This window comes from Chrysochloris asiatica, unplaced genomic scaffold, assembly GCF_000296735.1.
Source record: "Chrysochloris asiatica unplaced genomic scaffold, ChrAsi1.0 scaffold00070, whole genome shotgun sequence".
Taxonomy (NCBI): Eukaryota; Metazoa; Chordata; class Mammalia; order Afrosoricida; family Chrysochloridae; genus Chrysochloris; species Chrysochloris asiatica.
This window is the reverse complement of record NW_006408588.1, coordinates 13622236-13640850: the sequence shown is the minus strand read 5'-3', so window position 1 is coordinate 13640850 and position 18615 is coordinate 13622236. Positions and strand designations below refer to the sequence as shown.

Below are 18615 nucleotides of genomic sequence, written 5' to 3'. Positions count from 1 at the left end.
CCTCATCTTTCTCCCGCGGAGCGGCTGGTAGTTTCGAACCGCTGACCTTAAGGTTCGCAGCCCGATTCGTAACCACTACGCTACCAGAGCATATATATATATAAAATAAAACAAGAAGAAAATGATGTAGCACCAGCCAAAACAAGACTCAATACCGTATTCTGTGCCGTCTGGCCGTCTGGCAAACCCTCATGGGATTGATTTTCATGGGATTCATTCATGGGAATGGGTTTCGTGGCATGGTCTTAACCTGTCATGTTTAACCAGAAGACCTGGCAGTGTTTCTTCATTCCATTTTAAAAATCCATTCCACGTCATCGTGGGAGTGGTCACCGTGTTGCGCGTCCATCTTTCGGCCACTGTTGATTGAGCACCTACTGTGTGCTGGCTCTGCATGTGTCAGTGCTGTTACCGAGGTGAGGACAGATGTCAGAGGCTGTGGGGTGTGGCCAGGAGGCAGGGTGTTATGTTTTGGTGTTGCTGTTTTTTTGGCCAGTGCCTGGGGTTAAATTACTGAAACATTCAGTCTGAATTGTCACTCTTGTCACAGTGGAGTGACAAAAATACTTCACAGGGTAGTTGTGTGAACTTTGCAATCTGTGAAATTCTGTAGAAAAATGTTATTTACAATTCATGAGGTCCTGTGTTCAGGGATGCTAAATCCCTATTTCAGAGGTGTCAGGGTGCTCCAATTCTTGAGCCTGTTTGGGTCTCAGAGATATAAACAGAATCCCTCCACTGCCAACTTGTTGTTGTTGTTGTTGTTAAGTGATATTGAACTAATTATTTGACATTATTTAGAGAGGTCATTATTTAGAGAGACATGTCTTCTTCCATAGAGTCTTTGATAAACCTTCTTTGAGCATTTTCCTGCCCACCTACTTCTGTTGTCTGTGACTACATAGTCTTGGAGGTTGAGTAACGTCATTCATCAAGCTAAACGATGACCCCTACCTCATATAGTAAAATCCATGCTGCAGTTGCTCACACCACCTCTGCTCACACCACTTCATTTCAGTTGCTCACACAACTTCATTTTGCTCAAACCACCTCTAAGTTGAATAGCAGGCATTCATTTTTTGCTCATTAGCAGCATCTCCCACTTGCAGAGCTCTGGAAAAGTTACTCAAAAGATCGAGGAAGAGCAGCTAAAGAGGCATGAAGACCCTAGTAACTGAATTCATTAGAAAGAAAGTACCTCCTTCCATTGTCTGCCCACTGTCATATCTTGGATCACATTTTTAGAAGTTTGAGATGTTAGGGGTTCATAGTTTAGAAGATGGGTCCCAGGGTTTCCTGGAGAGTTCATTCTTGAGCAGCAGGAATGTCAGGAATGGGTATGAGTGTGGGCCTGTGAGGTGACCTTTGTGGACTCTAATGCTGGCTCAGCTGCTCACAAACTGTGCCACGCCCATGAAGTAGTCACCGTTTTGAAGACCCACTTTCATTTTGTGAAATGGGATAGTAAGAGAATAGCCTATAGGATGGTTTGATGATTGAAACATCAAGTACTTGGCACCAAGCCCTTAGTGCATGATCAACAAGTGTTGTTATTGCACACTGGAATTTCAACCCTTAGCTCACTCACTCTCTGGTGCCAAGAATGAAATATTTTCTACAAGAAAGGGAAAACATGGAGGGAGGAAACCCTATCCCCAGTTTTATTTATTTTATATTGACCCACATAAGGTGGAAGGATGCTTCCCTGGGTCAGTACAATAGAGTGTTGGTGATTAGGTGGCCCAATTCTTTCCTTCCATGTGGGAGAACCAGGTTCTATTCATGGCTAGTGAAGCTCATGGGTAACCACCATCCATCTGTCAGTGGAGATTTGCATGCTGCCATGATGCTGAACAGCTTTCGTCAGAGAGTCCAGACTAAGATGGGCTAGGGGAAAAAGAAGTGATCTACTTCTGAAAATCACTCAGTAAAAACCCAATGGGTCACAATGAGCTGATGCATAGCTGATCATAGGGATGGTGGAAGACTGGGTGGGGTTTTATTCTCTCGTGTATAGTTCCCATGAGTTGAAGGTCAACTCCATGGAAGCTGACATTAACAAGACAAAGAATATGAAAAGATTTTCATGCAGTGAGTTGCTTGATGTGAGGATGTCAGGTATTAATAGCTGTGTTTCTGGTAGTTACAGCCCCTCGACCCATTGCCACCTTCTTTGGTAAGCTTGGCCCTTTTAGGATCCCAGGGGTAACTTTAACGAGTTAGTCAGGCACTCAGATCTAGGTGCCTTTATTGGCCTTGTGGATACCCCCAAGCGTTGGCTGTCAGGTAATGACTCCGCTCAGGTCAAGCCTAACCTATAGAAGGTTTCATCAAACAACTGTTGTTAAATGTCGTTGACTCAGTTCCAACTCATAGTGACCCTGTATTGGGATTCAGAAGCTGACTGTATGTTTGAACTGCTGACCTTGTGGTTAACAGTTTAGCAGTCCAATGCAGATCCTACAGCACCGTACCAGGCTGCTCTCCAAACAACAAGAAGTTCCAAAATTGAAGGAAATTTCCCAGTCTCCCTGACTTAACCAGCACCTCTTCTTTACTCTTCTGTCTCCCAACGTCATGTGTTGTTGAAGAGATTCCCAGCACTGTGTTGTCCATGGACTTTGTCTCAGCATTTGTTAGTTCATGGTCCATCTCATGAATATGTCTGTCCATGTGCTGGACAGCGGAGTTCTTGGGTAAAGAATGTGCTCAGCTGCTAACTGAAAAATTGGAGGTTCAAATCCATCAGAGATTCTTCAGAAGACAGGCTTGGTAAGTTACTTCTGGAAAATCCATCCTGAAAACTCTATGGAGCGCAGTCTACTCTGCTGCATGTGGAGTCACCACCAGCTCTTCAACGGCTGGTTTGTGCTTGGCAGCAACAAATTGTGTGGGGGTGATAGATACCAGGGGTGGTTCCTGGGAGTGTGCTGGGGTCAGAAAGAAGGTATTATAAATAGTGGTCTGGACAGGTCTTTCAAGAAACCTGGGCAGAAACCCACTTATAAGTTTGAATTCCTAATCCCCTTATGTTTACTATTGGGCTACTTTCACAGCACATAACAACAATAACAACAACAACAAATATTATTATTAATATGCTGCGATACCACCCTCCTGTTTCTTCCAGATTCTTGGCCTTGCTTCCAAGACGCCCCCCAGGAGCATAAATAGAATTTCCCCTGGGGGTGGGAATAAATTAATCTATACAATTAGAGAATAATTAAAGTACTTTCAGCCAATTCAAGTTTTGAGAAAAATCCAAAAATAACTCTTTGATTTAAATATTATTTACTAAATTAATTCTTTACGCAGCCTTTTTATAGATTCCTGTGGGTATTCCCACTCCCTACTGTTAGAGAAGAAAGACGTGTTGCAGTTACTTAAATCATGTATGTGAGGGGCATGTTTTTACATCAAACAATTGAAAGACTTGTCACTAGTTTTATTTTTCTTCCTAAATAGAGCTGTTCTTTATCTTTAGGTAACAGTGCTTTTTGATTAGCTAAACAATTCCGGCTTTCCCACAGAGACTCATGTCTTGTCTCTAAACAGAGCACCTTATTCTTTGCATTGACTGTCACATCGTGGGAGAGTGGGTACTGAGTTTGTCTCCTAGGCTTCCATAACCAAGTCCCAAAAACTGGATGGCTTATAAGACCAGAAATGTGTCATCCCATAGTTCTAAAGGCTGTGAGTGTGAAATCAGAGTGCCAGTTGTAGTCTCCTTTCTAGCTTCGGGTGACAGCCAGCAATCCTTGGTCTTGCTGGATTCCATCACGCCAATTCTGCCTCCATCGTCACGTGGTCATCTTCCCTTTGTGTCTGTCTTCTATTCTTGTAGAAGGACTCCACTCACACAGGATTAGGACCCGCCCTACTCTACTATGACCTCAGGTTACCAAAGACTTTTTCCAAACAAGGTTACACTCACAGGTTTCGCAGGTTCCAGGGCTTAGGGCTTCACCCTTGGGTTTTTGGTGGCACCGGGCAGTCTGTAACAGGACTTTCTGGAGTCTTTGGTGCAGCCCCTGTCTGGGCACACATTTCACTGTGAGTAGAGAGCCAGACTGGCTCCATGGTTGAGCTCATGCTCTCTGGAAGAGATGCCCTCTGGGTCTGGATCCAACGTCATGAACTGGAGGGCCAGTGGCTAAACCTGTTACCCTCTTTGGTTCTCCTCCTGTGCCTACTGTGAAGGATGACTGAGAGTACCAATGCTAAGGAGTTAGTATAGATACAGTGCCTAGAACAGTATGGGGACCAGACCAGTGTCTGGAAAAGCTAACATGCCTGTCATTATAGGAGCCTCCCTGGGTGGTGCCAGTAGTGAAGACTGATGGTTTGAGGCTTCCCAGAGGTGCTTCAGGAAAAAGGTCTGGTGATCTACTTCTGAAAAACCACAGAGATTAAAAGTCCTCTGGAGCACAGTTCTACTCTGACACGTATGAGGTTGCCTTGAGTTGGAATTGATGCCACAGCAACTCTTTGGTCTTCCCCACCACTATCTTTATGGTGATGCCACCTTTAATGGAGTTGTTGTTGTTAAGTGCCGTTGAACCTGTTCCTACTCATAGCAACCCTGTGTTGGATTTCTGAGGAGCAGCTGGTGAGCTTGGATCGCCGACCTTGCAGTCCAGCCATTAACCCACAGCACCACACCAGGACTCCATTAATGGGGTGAAACGATGCAATAGTTTTGTTTTTTAAGTAGGAGCCATGTCTAACATATAACAGAAGGGATAGGAGGGGGAGTTGTGTGGCCATTAATGGCCTTACATTTCTTCTGGGACCCTTGAAGCCTCGATGAGTATGAGACTGGCTTCCCTTCTCTGGGCAAATCTGTTCCCAGAGTGACTATTTGTCACAGTGTTTCCCTATTAAGGGATGTTAAGAAAAATTATCCCAAACTTAGAAATAAGGCCAAGACAGTGCATTATGTTATTTCAAAGTCATTCTTGGGCATGTTTAGTAAGCCCACCTGAGGAATTATTATCTAGGGGAATGTGTTATTTATTTATTTATTTTTTCTTATTGTGATTTGGGAGTAAGTTTATAGAGCAAATTGGTTTTCCATTCAAGAATTCCTACACATTTTGATTTGTGACATTGATTGCAATCCTCACAATGTAGCAGCGCTCTTCCCACTTCTTCCCTGGGTTAACTGTCTCTATTCGTCCTCCTTCCCTGTCCCTTTCTGCATTCTGAGCTTTCTTTCTCCATGGACAAATGCGGATATTTTGCTCTTCTATGGCTGATTGTTCTAAGGAGTGCATACTTCACTGGTGTTATTAATCACCCTGCAGGCCTGTCTAGTTTGGCTGAAAGTTGACCCATGGGGGTGAGTTCATTTTCAGGCCTGAAAGGTGTCTAAAGGCCATAGTCTTTTATCACCCCAACTGCTGCTTACCACAGTAGGATCTAGAATGTTGTCTTTGTGGACTATGGGATGCCAGTTGACCTTGGTGTCTAGGGAAATGTACTTTCGTGTGTCCTTGCCACAGACTCTGAAGTCATATGTCAGCTTGTTGTGATTTTCTCTGGTAGAAAAATACTTTCAGTTCAGCAAAAAAGATAACCCCAAAGATGATGGTTTTCTGTTGACCAGTAGGACAATAACTGGTAGCATAGTAGTTAAAGCATGTGGCTGTTAACTGGAAGGTTGGAGGTTCAAACCCATCAGCTGTTCCATGGGAGAAAGATGTGGCAAGCCTCCTTCTGTGAAAATCTCAGTCTTGGAAATCCTATGGGGCAGTTGTACTCTGTCCACTAGGGCCAGCATGAATCAGAATGGACTTAATGACAATGGACCTAGGAAATTAACTAGTTTTGTACCTAATCCAATATTCTTGGTGTCCTATTATTGTTTCAAAGCCCATAAATACTCGTAAATACCCATTTCCTCATCACTCTATCCTGTTCTGCCATTGTACTGTCCCTTATTAGTGAGTTAATAAATCTTTGACTTGTGTTCATTTTATATTTATATGCGAACCATGTTTCAAGTTTTTGAAAATTACACTTTGGCAGTAATAATGGACTTATTTTTCCTACATTTAAAATAATAAGCTACCATGTTAAAAAGGAGCCCTAGTTATGCAATGGTGAAGCACCAGACACTAACTGAAAGTTTGGCGGTTCAAACCCACAGAACCTCCGCTAGAGAAAGACCTGGTGAGAGATGACAACCAAGAAACCCCTATGGTGCAGTTCTACTCTGTCACATGGGATTGCCGTGAATCGAAATACAGTCGATGGCTCCTAATAACAACCCTCACATTATAGAAGAAAAAGCATGTTTGTGCTTTCATCTTGACCTTGAATATCGAGGCTGTTCTATGAGGAAGGTAGAAGAGATGGGATTAGTTACATTTCACAGCCAAGGGACCATAGACCTGGGATTTGCCCCAGGTCATCTATGATGTTAAGTAGCAGAACCAAGATAGCGCCAGGGTCCTGTTGGCACAAGATTGGCTCCACTTGCTGTCTCTTCTCTCCAAATCTGCGTATACTGGTGAAAATGAACATCAAGAACAGCCCCCAACTGGAAAGATACCCAGGCATGGGCAGCTGAATTGGGTGCTGAAATGGAGAAGGGCAGGACCCGTCTGGTGGCTTTGGCTGTGTGAATATGAACTAGAATTGGCAGCGCCACCTCCTTCTCTATCAGCTTACTTCTCCTGGGCCAGGGCTTCTATCCCTAAGTCCCCAGGCCCTTAGGGGCTATCTTTCAATGCAGTAATGGGGGGTGGGGCGGGCAGAGCGATTAGCAATATTTCAGAAAGCTTAAGGGATATCATACATCTCCCCATGACAGGTCTGGCAGACTAAATGAAATGCCATTTCTCTGCTTTTGGCTGGAATTCTGTCAGCTTAGTCTGGCCACCCTCCTTATCTGAGGCTGATCAGGAGCCCTGATTGGACCTTCTATGAGCCCTTGACAAATAAAAATGAATTATTACTTAATAAATGCAATTGGTTCGGCAAATACAGCCTTTCAAAGCTCCACGGGAGAAGAAATGAACACAAGGGGTTCTCGGTGGTACAGAGGTGGGGAGTTGCTGGCTCACCTGAGAAAACAGGAAATGGTGGCCCTGGGACACGCAGAATCTCAGCCTGAATATGAGAGCTTGACCTGGCATGAAGTCCTTTCCTAATGCAAATATGTGCTGAGGCTAGAACATTGATTCCACCCCAGGCCAGTGATGGGAGCTGGAGACCTGATGTGGTAGCAGGGTGGCATGTGAATGCTCATAGTGCTGAGACTTGGGACAGGCTTGTTTAACCCTAGATCTTCAGCTCTTGAAAAGGTACAGTGAGACCTAGCCTGCTGACATCCCAGGAGAGTTACAAGGAATCCTTCACAACAGTGAAAGAGGGATGTCTACTGAGGGAACACTCTGTCCCGAGCACTGTGATGTTCTCATTTACCCCCGAGTTCTCAGTTCCTCATCTGCAAAATGGGGTCATAACTGAACCTTCTTACAGTACTGCTAGTAGGGATGTCAGCTGTTGTTAGTAAGGTACGTTTATTCTTGATGATTTCATTGAGAACTTATTATGATTTCTGGGGATTTAGAGGAGATTCGTAGAGGTAGGGAAGTATCAGAGACGAGCCCACAGCATATCAGAAAAACATGGAGAGACAATGGCCTCACTTGTGCTGAATGCAGTCTTGTGTTCACAAGTTTGGTGTCATTACAGGAAGTGGTACATACTGGGACAGACGTCCCAGCTCTTCTCCCTTTCCTGCCTCATCTTCCCCTAGAGAGTTTCTGCTCTTGCTCTTCTAATCTGGAGTTTTTCTGGGAAGTGATTGATGAGAGCTGGTGGGTCCATCAGGCCAGCCCACCCTTGCCGCCCCTCTGTGAGATGTTTTGAAGTCCTGCAAACATTGGCTACACGAACCTTCCTATTCTCCTGCCCTGGGCTCCTTATGGGTCTGAGTCACACTGAGTTGTTGTTGTTAAGTACAATTGAGTTGATTCCGACCCATAGTGACCCAGTATAGGGTTTGCGAGGAGCAGCTGGTAAGCTTGAACTTCCGACCTTGCAGTTCAAATGACTTTGCAGTCTGGCACATTAACCCACAGCACCACACCAGGACTCCCTCACACTGAGTTGTCAGGTGCCATCAAGTCGGAACTGACTCATAGCAGCCCCATGCACAGCAGAACGAAACAATGTCCGATCCTGGGCCAACCTCACTACCGCTGCCACACTTGAGTCCATCAATGATGCCACCTGGCCAATCCATCTCGTTAGAGGTCTTCCTCTTTTTCTCTGACCCTCCACCTTACCCAGCATGACATCCTTCTCCAACGATTGTTTCCTCCGGACAATATGTCCAAAGTATGAGAGACGAAGCTTAGCCATCCTGGCTTCCAAGGGGCACTCTGGCTGCACTTCTTCCAAAACAGATCTATTGGTTCTTTTGGCAGTCCATGGCACTTTCAATATTCTCCTCCAACACCACAACTCAAAGGCATCAATTCTTCTGCGATCTTCCTTATTCACTGTCCACACTGAGTTAGACCATGGTAAAAGCCCTGTGTGCCTGACCAGTGCCAGACTCCTTAGCACTACTCAAACGCCAGCCCCGTATTTGTTCGGAACGCACCTGAAAATCTCTTCTGGGGACGGTACTAATTTGATATTTCCTAGTTTCCATCACTCTTGACTTTTTTGTCCCATCCACATGTTGTTATTGTTTGTTGTTGTTGGTAGGTGCCTTCTAGTCAGTCCTGACTCATAGCGGCCTGATGCACAACACAACAAAACACTGCCTGGTCCTGCTGCCACTGTGTCAGTCCATCTCATTAGAGGTCTTCCTCTTCTTCATCGACCACCCACTTTACCAAGCATGATGTTCTTCTCCAGGGACTGGTCCTGCCTATGTATGTCCGAAGTATAAAAGATAAAGTCTGGCCATCCTGGCTTCTAAGGAGCACTCTGGCTGTACTTCTTTCAACACAGATTTGTTGGTTCTTTTGGCCGTCCATGGCACTTTTAATCTTCTCCTCTAACACCATAGCTCAAATACATCAGTTCTTCTACAGTCTTCCTTATTCATTGTCCAACTTTCACATGCTTATGAGGTTATTGAAAATACCATGTTGTTGTTGTTGTTAGTTGTCACTAAGTCAATTCTGACTCCCGGTGACCCTACATGTACACAGTATAACTGCTCGGCTGGATTCTCAAGGCTGTAGCCTTTTGGAAGCAGATCTCTTGACCTGGTTCCTGAGGCGCCTCTCTGTTTGAACTGCCAACCTTTATGCTAACAACTGAGCACTTATCTACTTGTGTCACCTGTGGGCTCCTCCCATCCACATATTCCTGTATTAGGAATCGTGAAGTGCTTTTGTAATCAACCCTCTCCCCTCTTAAATGACTTAAATGAAATTATTTTAAAAGGAAAGATGATATCTCCATTGGAAAACCTGTATCACTAACCACAAAATAGAAATTAAAGATAAATTCAGTGAAAACAAAACAAAATACCTAAATTCTAGCTTTATCCCCTTGCCTACCAAAGGCGCTGAACCTGACACCCTCTCGCCTTTAAAAAGGGGGATTAGCGAGTTGATAGAGATGTTAGCGATGTATTAGTCCCAAAGTGAGACTCTCTGCTGTCATGAGGAAGAGAGAATGAGAATTGCAAAGGGGCGTGGTTTGGATGTGAAACTGAGACCATAATGAATGAAACCATCTTCCTGGGTCTCCTACACCCAGGGAAATGTCACGTCGGTTCACCTGTCAGTATTTGCTGAGTACTCACGACATGTCCAGCATGTGCCTACATGTATGTGGGAGAAGGCGGCTTTGTCCTATAGGAGATTTTTCTTGTCTTGAAGCATACTTGTTTGAGATAATTAATAAATGAGACTCTTTATTAATAAATGAGAAGGAACAGTGGTGGCGTTGTGGGCTAGGCATTGAGCTGCTAGCTGCAAGATCGGCAGTTCGAACTCACCAGCTGCTCTGTGGGGAAGAAAGTGAGGATGAGGCAGTCTGCTCTGGTAAAGATTTACAGTTGCAGAAGCCCTAAATATGGTTGCTCTGAGTTGAGATAGACTTCATGGCAGTGGGTTTGGCTATTTTGGGGGGTGGGGGAGTGGGGCTTTGTGTAATAAGAGAGTACTGAATTGCCTGAGAGCTGAAACACATCCCATAGCAGATTGGAGAAGGGAAAATCTGTACGGGTGGGTGGGGATCCAAGGGAGACCTTCCTGAAGGCAGTGAGCCCTGAGTGAAGCCCTGAAGGATAACCAAAATGCTTGTACATTTGTGATTGTGGCCTGAATCCAGGACTCCTGAGTGTCACTTCTCACTGGTCCTTTCCCCAGGGAGGTGGAATCAGAATTTTGGGATAGAGAGTGGTCGTTTCAGTGCATTGGCTTGAGTGAGACCTGAGCTTGGAGCTAGCTCCAAGGCTGAGTCACTGTTGTGACCTTGGGCAAGTCATTGCATATTCTGAGCTTCAGTTTCTCTCTCTCTAATGGGGGTAGTGATGGTCTTTTTACCTCAGAAGGCTATTGTAAAGGTGAAGAGAGGCAATGCATTCAGAACTAGCTGCCGTCATCAAGTAAGTGATAGGTGGAGGAGGCTGGTGTCATCTGCTCGAGACTGAGTTCATGTTTGAAAGAGGGAGAGAGGGAATCAGAGAGCATGGCTGGCCAGTCTCACAGTTCCCATCCTTGAGCCCACCATCCACCAGCCTGTGGCAGGAAGACCCGGACAAAGCATTTTCAGACTTGCATTCTACTTTAGGATTTTGGAAGCATCTATCCACATTATTTACCTGTCTATTAAGGATGGACTGCTTAGTAAATGCTGGACTCCATAGCAGCAGCTGAGCTTCAGTGGTCAGCAAAAGAGCATGGATGGTATGCAAGTTATACCTCAACAAAGCTATTTAACAAAACAGCCAGTCCCTGGCATCTTGGGAGTTTATGAGAATGCGTTAGATGGTCATTATTCAAATACACAAATAGTGTACTTGTTGTTGTTGTTAAGTGCTGTAGAGTTGATTCTGATGCATAGCGACCCTGTGTAGGGTTTCCAAGGAGCAGCTGGTAAGCTTGAACTACCGACCTTGCAGTTTAAATGGTTTTGCAGTCTGGTGAGTTAACACACAGTGCCACACCAGGACCCCTTAAATCGTGTGCTAGTGCTAAAAAAGATAGGGACAGCAACCTATTAAAGTGTATGACAGGAGGGTCCCATTTTATTTGGGATAGGAAACAAAGCTTGTAGCTGCAGGAACCATGGGTTGAACCAGGTGGAACTCCTGAAAGGAGAAATAGCACATGCAAAGGCCCTGAGGTAGGAAGGTACAGGGATCATTGGAGAAGCAGAGAGAGAGTGTGGCTATCATGTCAGTGTGGTGTGAGATGAGACTGGAAGGGAAGCAGTGTAGGGTAGACCGAAGACAGGAGCTGCGTCTTTATCTTAAAACCCTAATTTTGTCTGCCCAGCACCTGGGCCCCGGCCTCTCTCCTTTGGCTGGGATATATTTGTTGGTGACCTTGGAGTCCAGTGGAGATGGAGAGGAGTGTCAAACGAGCGTGCATCCTGGGCATCATCTTTTTGGATCGAGCCTCTTTGTCCGGTGGAGACTCACTGACAGAGCATCTCTGGACCAGGGCTAGCTTTACTCAGCAGCTGTTCCCTTGCTGGGAAGAGGCTTTTAGCTTTAATAAAAAGGGAATGGAGATAAGCAGACTGCCGTGGCGGGGAGCGCTGCAGTGACAGGATGATTTAAGCGGCCTCTCCAGTGTCATTTCTTCTGTGCAGACATCATAAATCAGATGAACGTTGGGCTCGGGGGTGGGGGTGGGGGAACAAGAAGAGAGGCCTGGAGGGAGAGGAGGGAAGGCCTGGGGTAGCGCCACACAGTGAGTCCGGGGTATCACCCATTCCTGATACTCAGCCCCCAGACCTATTCTTTGGAGACAAGGTGGGTGGAATGACTTTTCCAACCCACCTTTTCAGTCCTTTGACAGTTTCAGGGTAGAAATGCAGAAAGAGCCGTAAGAGAACCAAGAAGAGAGACAATGGGGGTAAGAATGGAGGGGCAGGTTGAAGAGGCATGACGTTAGAGCCATCGGAAAGACCACTCTGTTGTTGTTTCTGCCAGCCCACGCACCACACAGCAAAGTGCCGCCACATCCCGCAGCGTCTAATGGCATCAGGTGGTGTCCGGTTGTGCTGCATGCGGTTCTCATTGGCTGACTTTCAGAAGTAGATGGTCAGAACTTTCAACCTAGTCTGTCTGAATCCGCAAGCTCCAGGGAAGCCTGTTTAGCATCACAGCACACACACAAACCTCCAGACACACGGCTGGTGGCTGCGCGCCAGGAACACTGGCCCTGGACGGAACCTGGGTCTCCCTCACGGAACGGGAGGAGCCAACCGCTGAATCACTACTACCTCATGCCTTCTTGTTGTGAAGTGCCCTGGAGTCTGTTCTGACTCATAGCAGCCCTGTATAGGGTTTCCGAGGAGCAGTTTGTGGATTTGAACTGCCAACCTTGTGATTCAAAGTCCAGTGCTCATTCTACAGCACCATTTCAGGAGTCCTGCCACACGTCTTGTTGTTAAGTGCTGCCGAGTCTGTTCTGACTCTTAGCAACCCTATATAGGGCTTCTGAAGAGCGGCTGGTGAGCTTGAATCACCAATCTTGTGGTTCAAACCCATCTTGCAGTCCAGCGCATTAACCCTCAGCGCCACACCAGGACTCCGCACCCCCCCCCCCCCTTGTCTTACTGGACATTAAATCACGTTGTAAACTTTATACCGATGCCTGGCTACCATCCCCAACATTTCTGAGTTCCTGGTAACTCAATTTATAGCTAAAGTTGAGAAGCATTCGGTTAGAACTTAGCTTCTCTCATAAACCATGACATGCACCATGGCGGCTCAGGCATGCCGCTCCTTCCGTTCTTCCTGAAAGTGACCGGATCAAGGGACCAGCATAATGACCATTGGGTCTGGGACAAGTGTACACGGAGTGGCACTCTCACCTACCCTTGCCTTGCAGGTCTCACGCCAGCTGGGAAAGATGTACAGTGAGATGATCTTTGTCAACGGCTTCGTGCACTGTGATCCCCACCCAGGCAACGTGCTGGTGCGTAAGCACCCGGGCACGGGGCAGGCTGAGATTATTCTGCTGGATCATGGACTGTACCAGGTAGGAGCCTGCTAACTTTCCAGATCTGCCATAGAAATGGAGGCTGAGAGATGAGAGCCAGAGGGTGCCCTGCCCCACCCTAGGAGCGGGGTCACTGTGAGCACATCACAGACAAGGGCTCAGCTTCCTCAGTAAAGTGAGGCTTGCCTTTTATTTCACCGTCATTGTGAGGATTTGCTGGAAGATAGATGAAAGTGTTTGGTAAGCTGTAGAAAACGGGCCTTCTTCCCAGGGACCCCTGGGAACTGCCCCAACGTGAGCCTGGGTTTCAGAGGGAGGTGAGAGCTGTGTGTTCCACCCCAGTGAGGATATGACAAGATGCTGGATGAGGCAGCAGGTACCTGATGGGGACAAGATGGCCCCAGACTCTGACCTCTGGAACTTGGGATGCAGAACTAGTTTGAATAAGCCATGCACTCCTACATGGAAATAAATGGTGTGTTCCTTGCCAATTTCAGGGGCCCTGGGTCTGACTTGATTTCATGAGGTGAGTCATTGTGGGGCGATTTCCCTGTTCTCCTGACATCAGAACCCTAAGCTCAAATCCTGAAATCTTGGCCTTCCTGAAAGACAGTGAAGAAGGCCGTGTTAGTTCCGGCTTAGCTAGCTGTTGTCTCATAACCCCAAATGCCCCAAACACAATAGAAGTTCAATGTCTTGCTTGTTACCAGTCTTAGGCAATGAAGGATCTGCAGGTAGCCCTCCTCTAGAGGGGGCTCCGGGCTCAGTGGGGCTGTGCTTCCCAGGCCTCCTGGGGGTTTCTGTGCTGTCCATTGGCAGCATGGGTCAGAGCCATGCTTGGGAAGGTCATTGTGGACAGGGTCTAGGAGTGCAGCTCCGCCACCTTCCACCAGCCAGCGCTCAGTCTCTGCAGAGACCCTGAGAGTGTGGATTGTGGCCTGAGTCCACCAGTTTGGAGATTTGACCTGGGCCCTGCAGGCTAGGCTGGACTTGTAGAGAGAAGCAGACACCATGCAGGCACCGGGGTCCTTATCGTCCCTCTTTGCTGGGGTCAGCTGCAGCTGGAGGCTTGGGGCGTGTGGAGTGAGGACCTTTCTGGGGTGGGAGGCTCAGGTCCTACATTTGCTGCCTCCACTCTAGGTGCTCACAGAAGAGTTCCGCCTGGATTACTGCCGCCTCTGGCAGTCTCTGATCTGGACAGACATGAAGAGGGTAAAGAAGTACAGCCAGCGCCTGGGAGCCGGCCAGCTCTACCCCTTGTTTGCCTGCATGCTGACGGCCCGCTCATGGAACTCGGTCAACAGGGGCATTGGCCAGGCTCCAGTGACTGCCGCTGAGGTAGGTGCCCACTCCTGGCCCTGTGTTTTCCCTAATACAAGGGCCAGGGCCAGGGGTGGCCTTTGGACCCCTTCCAACCAGGGGTGTGTGGGTGTGTCCATGCACTTGCATGTCGAATTAGATGGGTGTTAGATGAGAAGACAAGGGAGGAGGAAAAGCAGTTGTTCTGCATGGAAGGCTTGCCAGGCTTCACCTGCATGGGCATACTACAAGCCCTGTTGACTATAGTAACCCAGACCAGTGGCTGTAGCCCCGCCTGCTCATACAGCATTGCAGGCTCCTGCCACATTCTCCCAGGGACTGTCCCGTGTGTGTGCGTGAATGCATCTGGCACCACTGCTGTGCACTGTCACTCAGCATATGCCTTCCGAGCTCCCCAAGCAGCAATGCTTGTCCCATTGTCCTGCAGAGTGCTCAGTGAAACAGTTTTTTTGGGGGGATTTCTATTTGCAGCTCATTTCTCCATTGGACCTAGACAATGTCCCATGGAGACATGCTAGGAACATCTCCTCCCTATGCTTACTGTCACCTGTTCCCACAAGAGAGGTTTACTGGGGCAAGCTCGTTCTTCCTGCTCAACGTGAGCTTCCTCCCAGGAGGCCTTTCAGTGCTCATGGAGTTGATGTCTCTCTTCCCATTCTGTCAGTTGCCAGGCCATCCCGACCTGTCTGAATCCATGTGGTGGCTGGACTCTGGCTCCCATTGAGGCCTCTGCTCACCATAAGGGTAGGGTTCTGCTCACGCAGTCTGAGAGACCTGGGTCCTAGTCCCAGCACCTCCTTTTCCTGGTGGTACCACCTTGGCCAGTTCCTTTCACCTCTTTGAGCCTCATAGTCCTCATTTGTACGTTGCTTTGTATAGGTGTCTTTAGGAATGGCTGGATGCAGAGTCGCTAAACAATGTCATCAAGAGGCCATGTCTTGCCATCTCTTGGCTCTGTTTTCTTCCAAGTTAGCACCAATCTCCAGCAAGCTTGGTGGCACCAGATTGCTGTCCAGTCAATTTCAACTCATGACAACCACATGTGTGGTAGAGTAGAATTATGCTCCACAGGGTTTTCAATGGCCAGTTTTTTTGGAAGTAGAGCACCAAGCTTTTCTTCTGAGGTACTTTTTGGTTAGTAGCACCACCCAGGAGCTCCATCCAGCCCCAGACTTAATACAGCCTAAAAGTGTATCATCTCAGAAGAAGAGACAGTCTCTCTCCTTTATAAAATAACGATGTTAATGGGCAATAATTTCTGCTTTACTGATAATATATGCAAAGTGCCTACCTGTAGTTTCTGAAGTTCATTTATTCAATAGACATCTATACTACCAGGCACTGTGTTAGGTGCTAAGGATCCAGTAATGAACAGACAGACAAGCCTTCATGTAATTTACCCCCTGGTTGAGGGAGACGGGCAGTAAACAAGTGAACGGATAGGTCGGTGCCATGAAGCAGGGTGCAGGACCTGAGTAATGACAGTGCTGTAGCTTCTGTGCTCAGAGAAAACCTCGATAGGAAAGTGCCAGCTAAGTTGATGCTCAAAGGACAAGTGTTGATGCAGGCGGTTCCCTGGGGGATATAATCCCAAAGTGGTTGTCATATGCAAAAGGTAGGCAACAGACTGAAGAAAGAGGCAGACCACTCCAAGTTGAAAAAGCAGGCTAAGATTTATTATGGGGAAAACTTACATATGAGGTGAGATCCTGGGAGACAGAAGTATGGGTAGATCTCCAGAGAGTCCCAAATGTCCAAATAGTGTCATTCCTTCAAGGAAGTTATGTTTCTTGCTTCAAGAGTGTTACACACAGGAGGCTTCAGAGTGTTCATGGGAAAATGGAATGAAACAATATATAATGGCATTTTCCCAGAAACTTTTGGAAGCCCCCTTGGTTTCGTGACCTCCCCCTGTTTCCAGGAACGGGAGTGTTTACCAGGCCTGTGGTCACCTTCAGCCCTGGAGGCTTCTTACCGGTCCTGGATGGGTCATGTCATCATTTGTCCTCCCAACAAGGAAGTGTCCAGTCAAGGGAAGAGCTTGGAGAAAGCATACCAGACAGGAGGAAGGGTCTGGCGGGAAGAAGCTAAATCTGTTCTTTTGAAGGTTCTGCAGTGTGATGTGATGGTGGGATGAGAGAAATTTGGAGCACTGAGCAGGGAGAGGAGCCCTTGTGGTGCAGTGGTTAAAGTGGTTCGTATTTACCTGCAGCCCCATGGGGTAAAGCTATGGCAGTCTGCTTCCATAGAGATTTACAGCCTGGGGCACCCTATGAGACAGTTCTACTCCGTCCTATAGGGTCTCTGTGAGACGAAGCAATTCAATGGTAGTGGATATTGGTTTTGTTTTTGTTTAGGGGAAGGGAGAACATCACATTGGGCCTTATAAGCCTTGGGAAGAAGTTCAGATCAATTCTCAGGATAAAGCAGAGCTTCTGGCAGCCTTTAAGCAGGAAACTGACATGTCTGTCTTAGACACGGAGAGCAAGGGCATGAAGAGTTAGGAGGCTAGAGACTGGGGCAGAACCCAGGCCAAGTAATGACAGGGTTCTGACTGCTCTGAGAGCAGCAGGGATGGAGAGAAGCAGATGGAGCCAGGTTGTATTGGGGAGATAGAAGTGAGAGAACTTTCTGTGGGATTAAGTACTTGGCTGCTAACCGGAAAGGCCAGTGATTTGAATTCTCCAGCCACCCTGAAGGAGAAAGATGTCGCAGTCTGCTTCTGTAAAGATTACAGCCTTGGAAGCCCTGTAGAACAGTTCAACTCTGTGAGGTTGCTATGAGTTGGAATCAATGGGTTTATTGTGTTTTCTGTTTTGGAGAGGTGAATAAGAGAAGATTCCAAGTTTCACCACAGGATTTGGAGATGAGTTATAGGGTAGGGGGAGCACCACTTGCTGAAATAGGGGAGAGGTCTGGGGAAGGCTGTATTTGGGGTGAAGGCAGTCAGCAGTTGTTTTGAGACATTTCTATAGACGCGTCAAGGGCACTTGAGTCAGAAACTCAGAGAAGGGGTGGGGCCTCAACATACAAATTTGGGAGTCTTCAGCAGACAGATGGGTATTTAAAGCAACAGGGAAGGATGAGATCACATGTAACATGTTGTTAAGTGCCGTCGAGTCATTTCTAACTCACAGTGACCACTTATATAGTTTCTGAGGAGCGGCTGGTAGGTTTGAATCACCAACCTTGCAGCAAAAACTGACCTTGGGATCCAGCACATTATCCTGCAGCACTACACCAGGACTCCACATAGAACATTGCGGTCTCTGTATCTGGTTTTATTAATTAAGTTAGAATTGTCTGTTTGAATTCAAGACTCAGCTTAAATTCTAGCTCTTTGAAGAAGTCTTCTCTTCTCGAAGACATGTCTACATATCACCCCAGTTAAAGGGGACGTGGCACCTTCCTTATGTACCCTTTTTATTGTTGATAAGTCCAGTTGAGTGAGTTCCTACTCATAGCAGCCCTGTATAGGGTTCTGAAGAGCAGCTGGTGGGTTTGAACTGCCAACCTTGCTGTTCAAACCAAACTTGTGTTCCAGTTAAGATTTGAATACAAACAACAACTTTACAAAGACCTGTTGCAGTGCTACACCCAGTCTCCATATATCCCTTTGCAGAGTTGTTGTTTGTATTCACATCGTGCTGGGGTGCCAGGATAAGCACGGGACTACAAGGTTGGTTTGAATGCAAGGTCAGTAGTTCAAATCCACCAGTTACTCTTTGGAAACCCTATACAGGGTCACTATTAGTTAGAACCAACTCAGTGGCACTGAACCAACCAACAACCATCACTGTTATAAGGAGAATGTTTGGGCTGCTTGTAACAGCAACAAAAGACTCAAAGCGGCTTTCTCATTCTGAAATGATCATTTGTTCCATAATAAGTAGCCTGGAGATAGGTGATTCCACATTGGTTAATTCAGAATATTAATAAACTCACGGCTCTGGAGTTATTCCTCTGTGATCTCCTTGGTTTTCCTCTCATGATTTCAGGATGCCCGTAGCTGATCCAAGCTTTACTGTCCTTGTTCAATGGCATCCAGAGACAGGAACAGAAGAAGGTGTATTCCTTCTCATGCACCATTTCTTAAGGGCAAGAAAACTTTTCTCAGAACTCCCTCAACAGACTGCGC

General features: G+C 46.8%; 1 protein-coding gene across 1 annotated transcript in view; it reads left to right on the top strand.

The window, feature by feature from the left end:
• Positions 1-18615, top strand: part of ADCK1 (aarF domain containing kinase 1) — a 272060-nt gene that overhangs the window by 246431 nt on the left and 7014 nt on the right. The window contains exons 8-9 of the mRNA XM_006864759.1: positions 13047-13196; positions 14298-14495. Of these exons, the coding sequence (XP_006864821.1) occupies positions 13047-13196; positions 14298-14495 (348 nt within the window). The remainder of the gene's footprint in view (positions 1-13046; positions 13197-14297; positions 14496-18615) is intronic.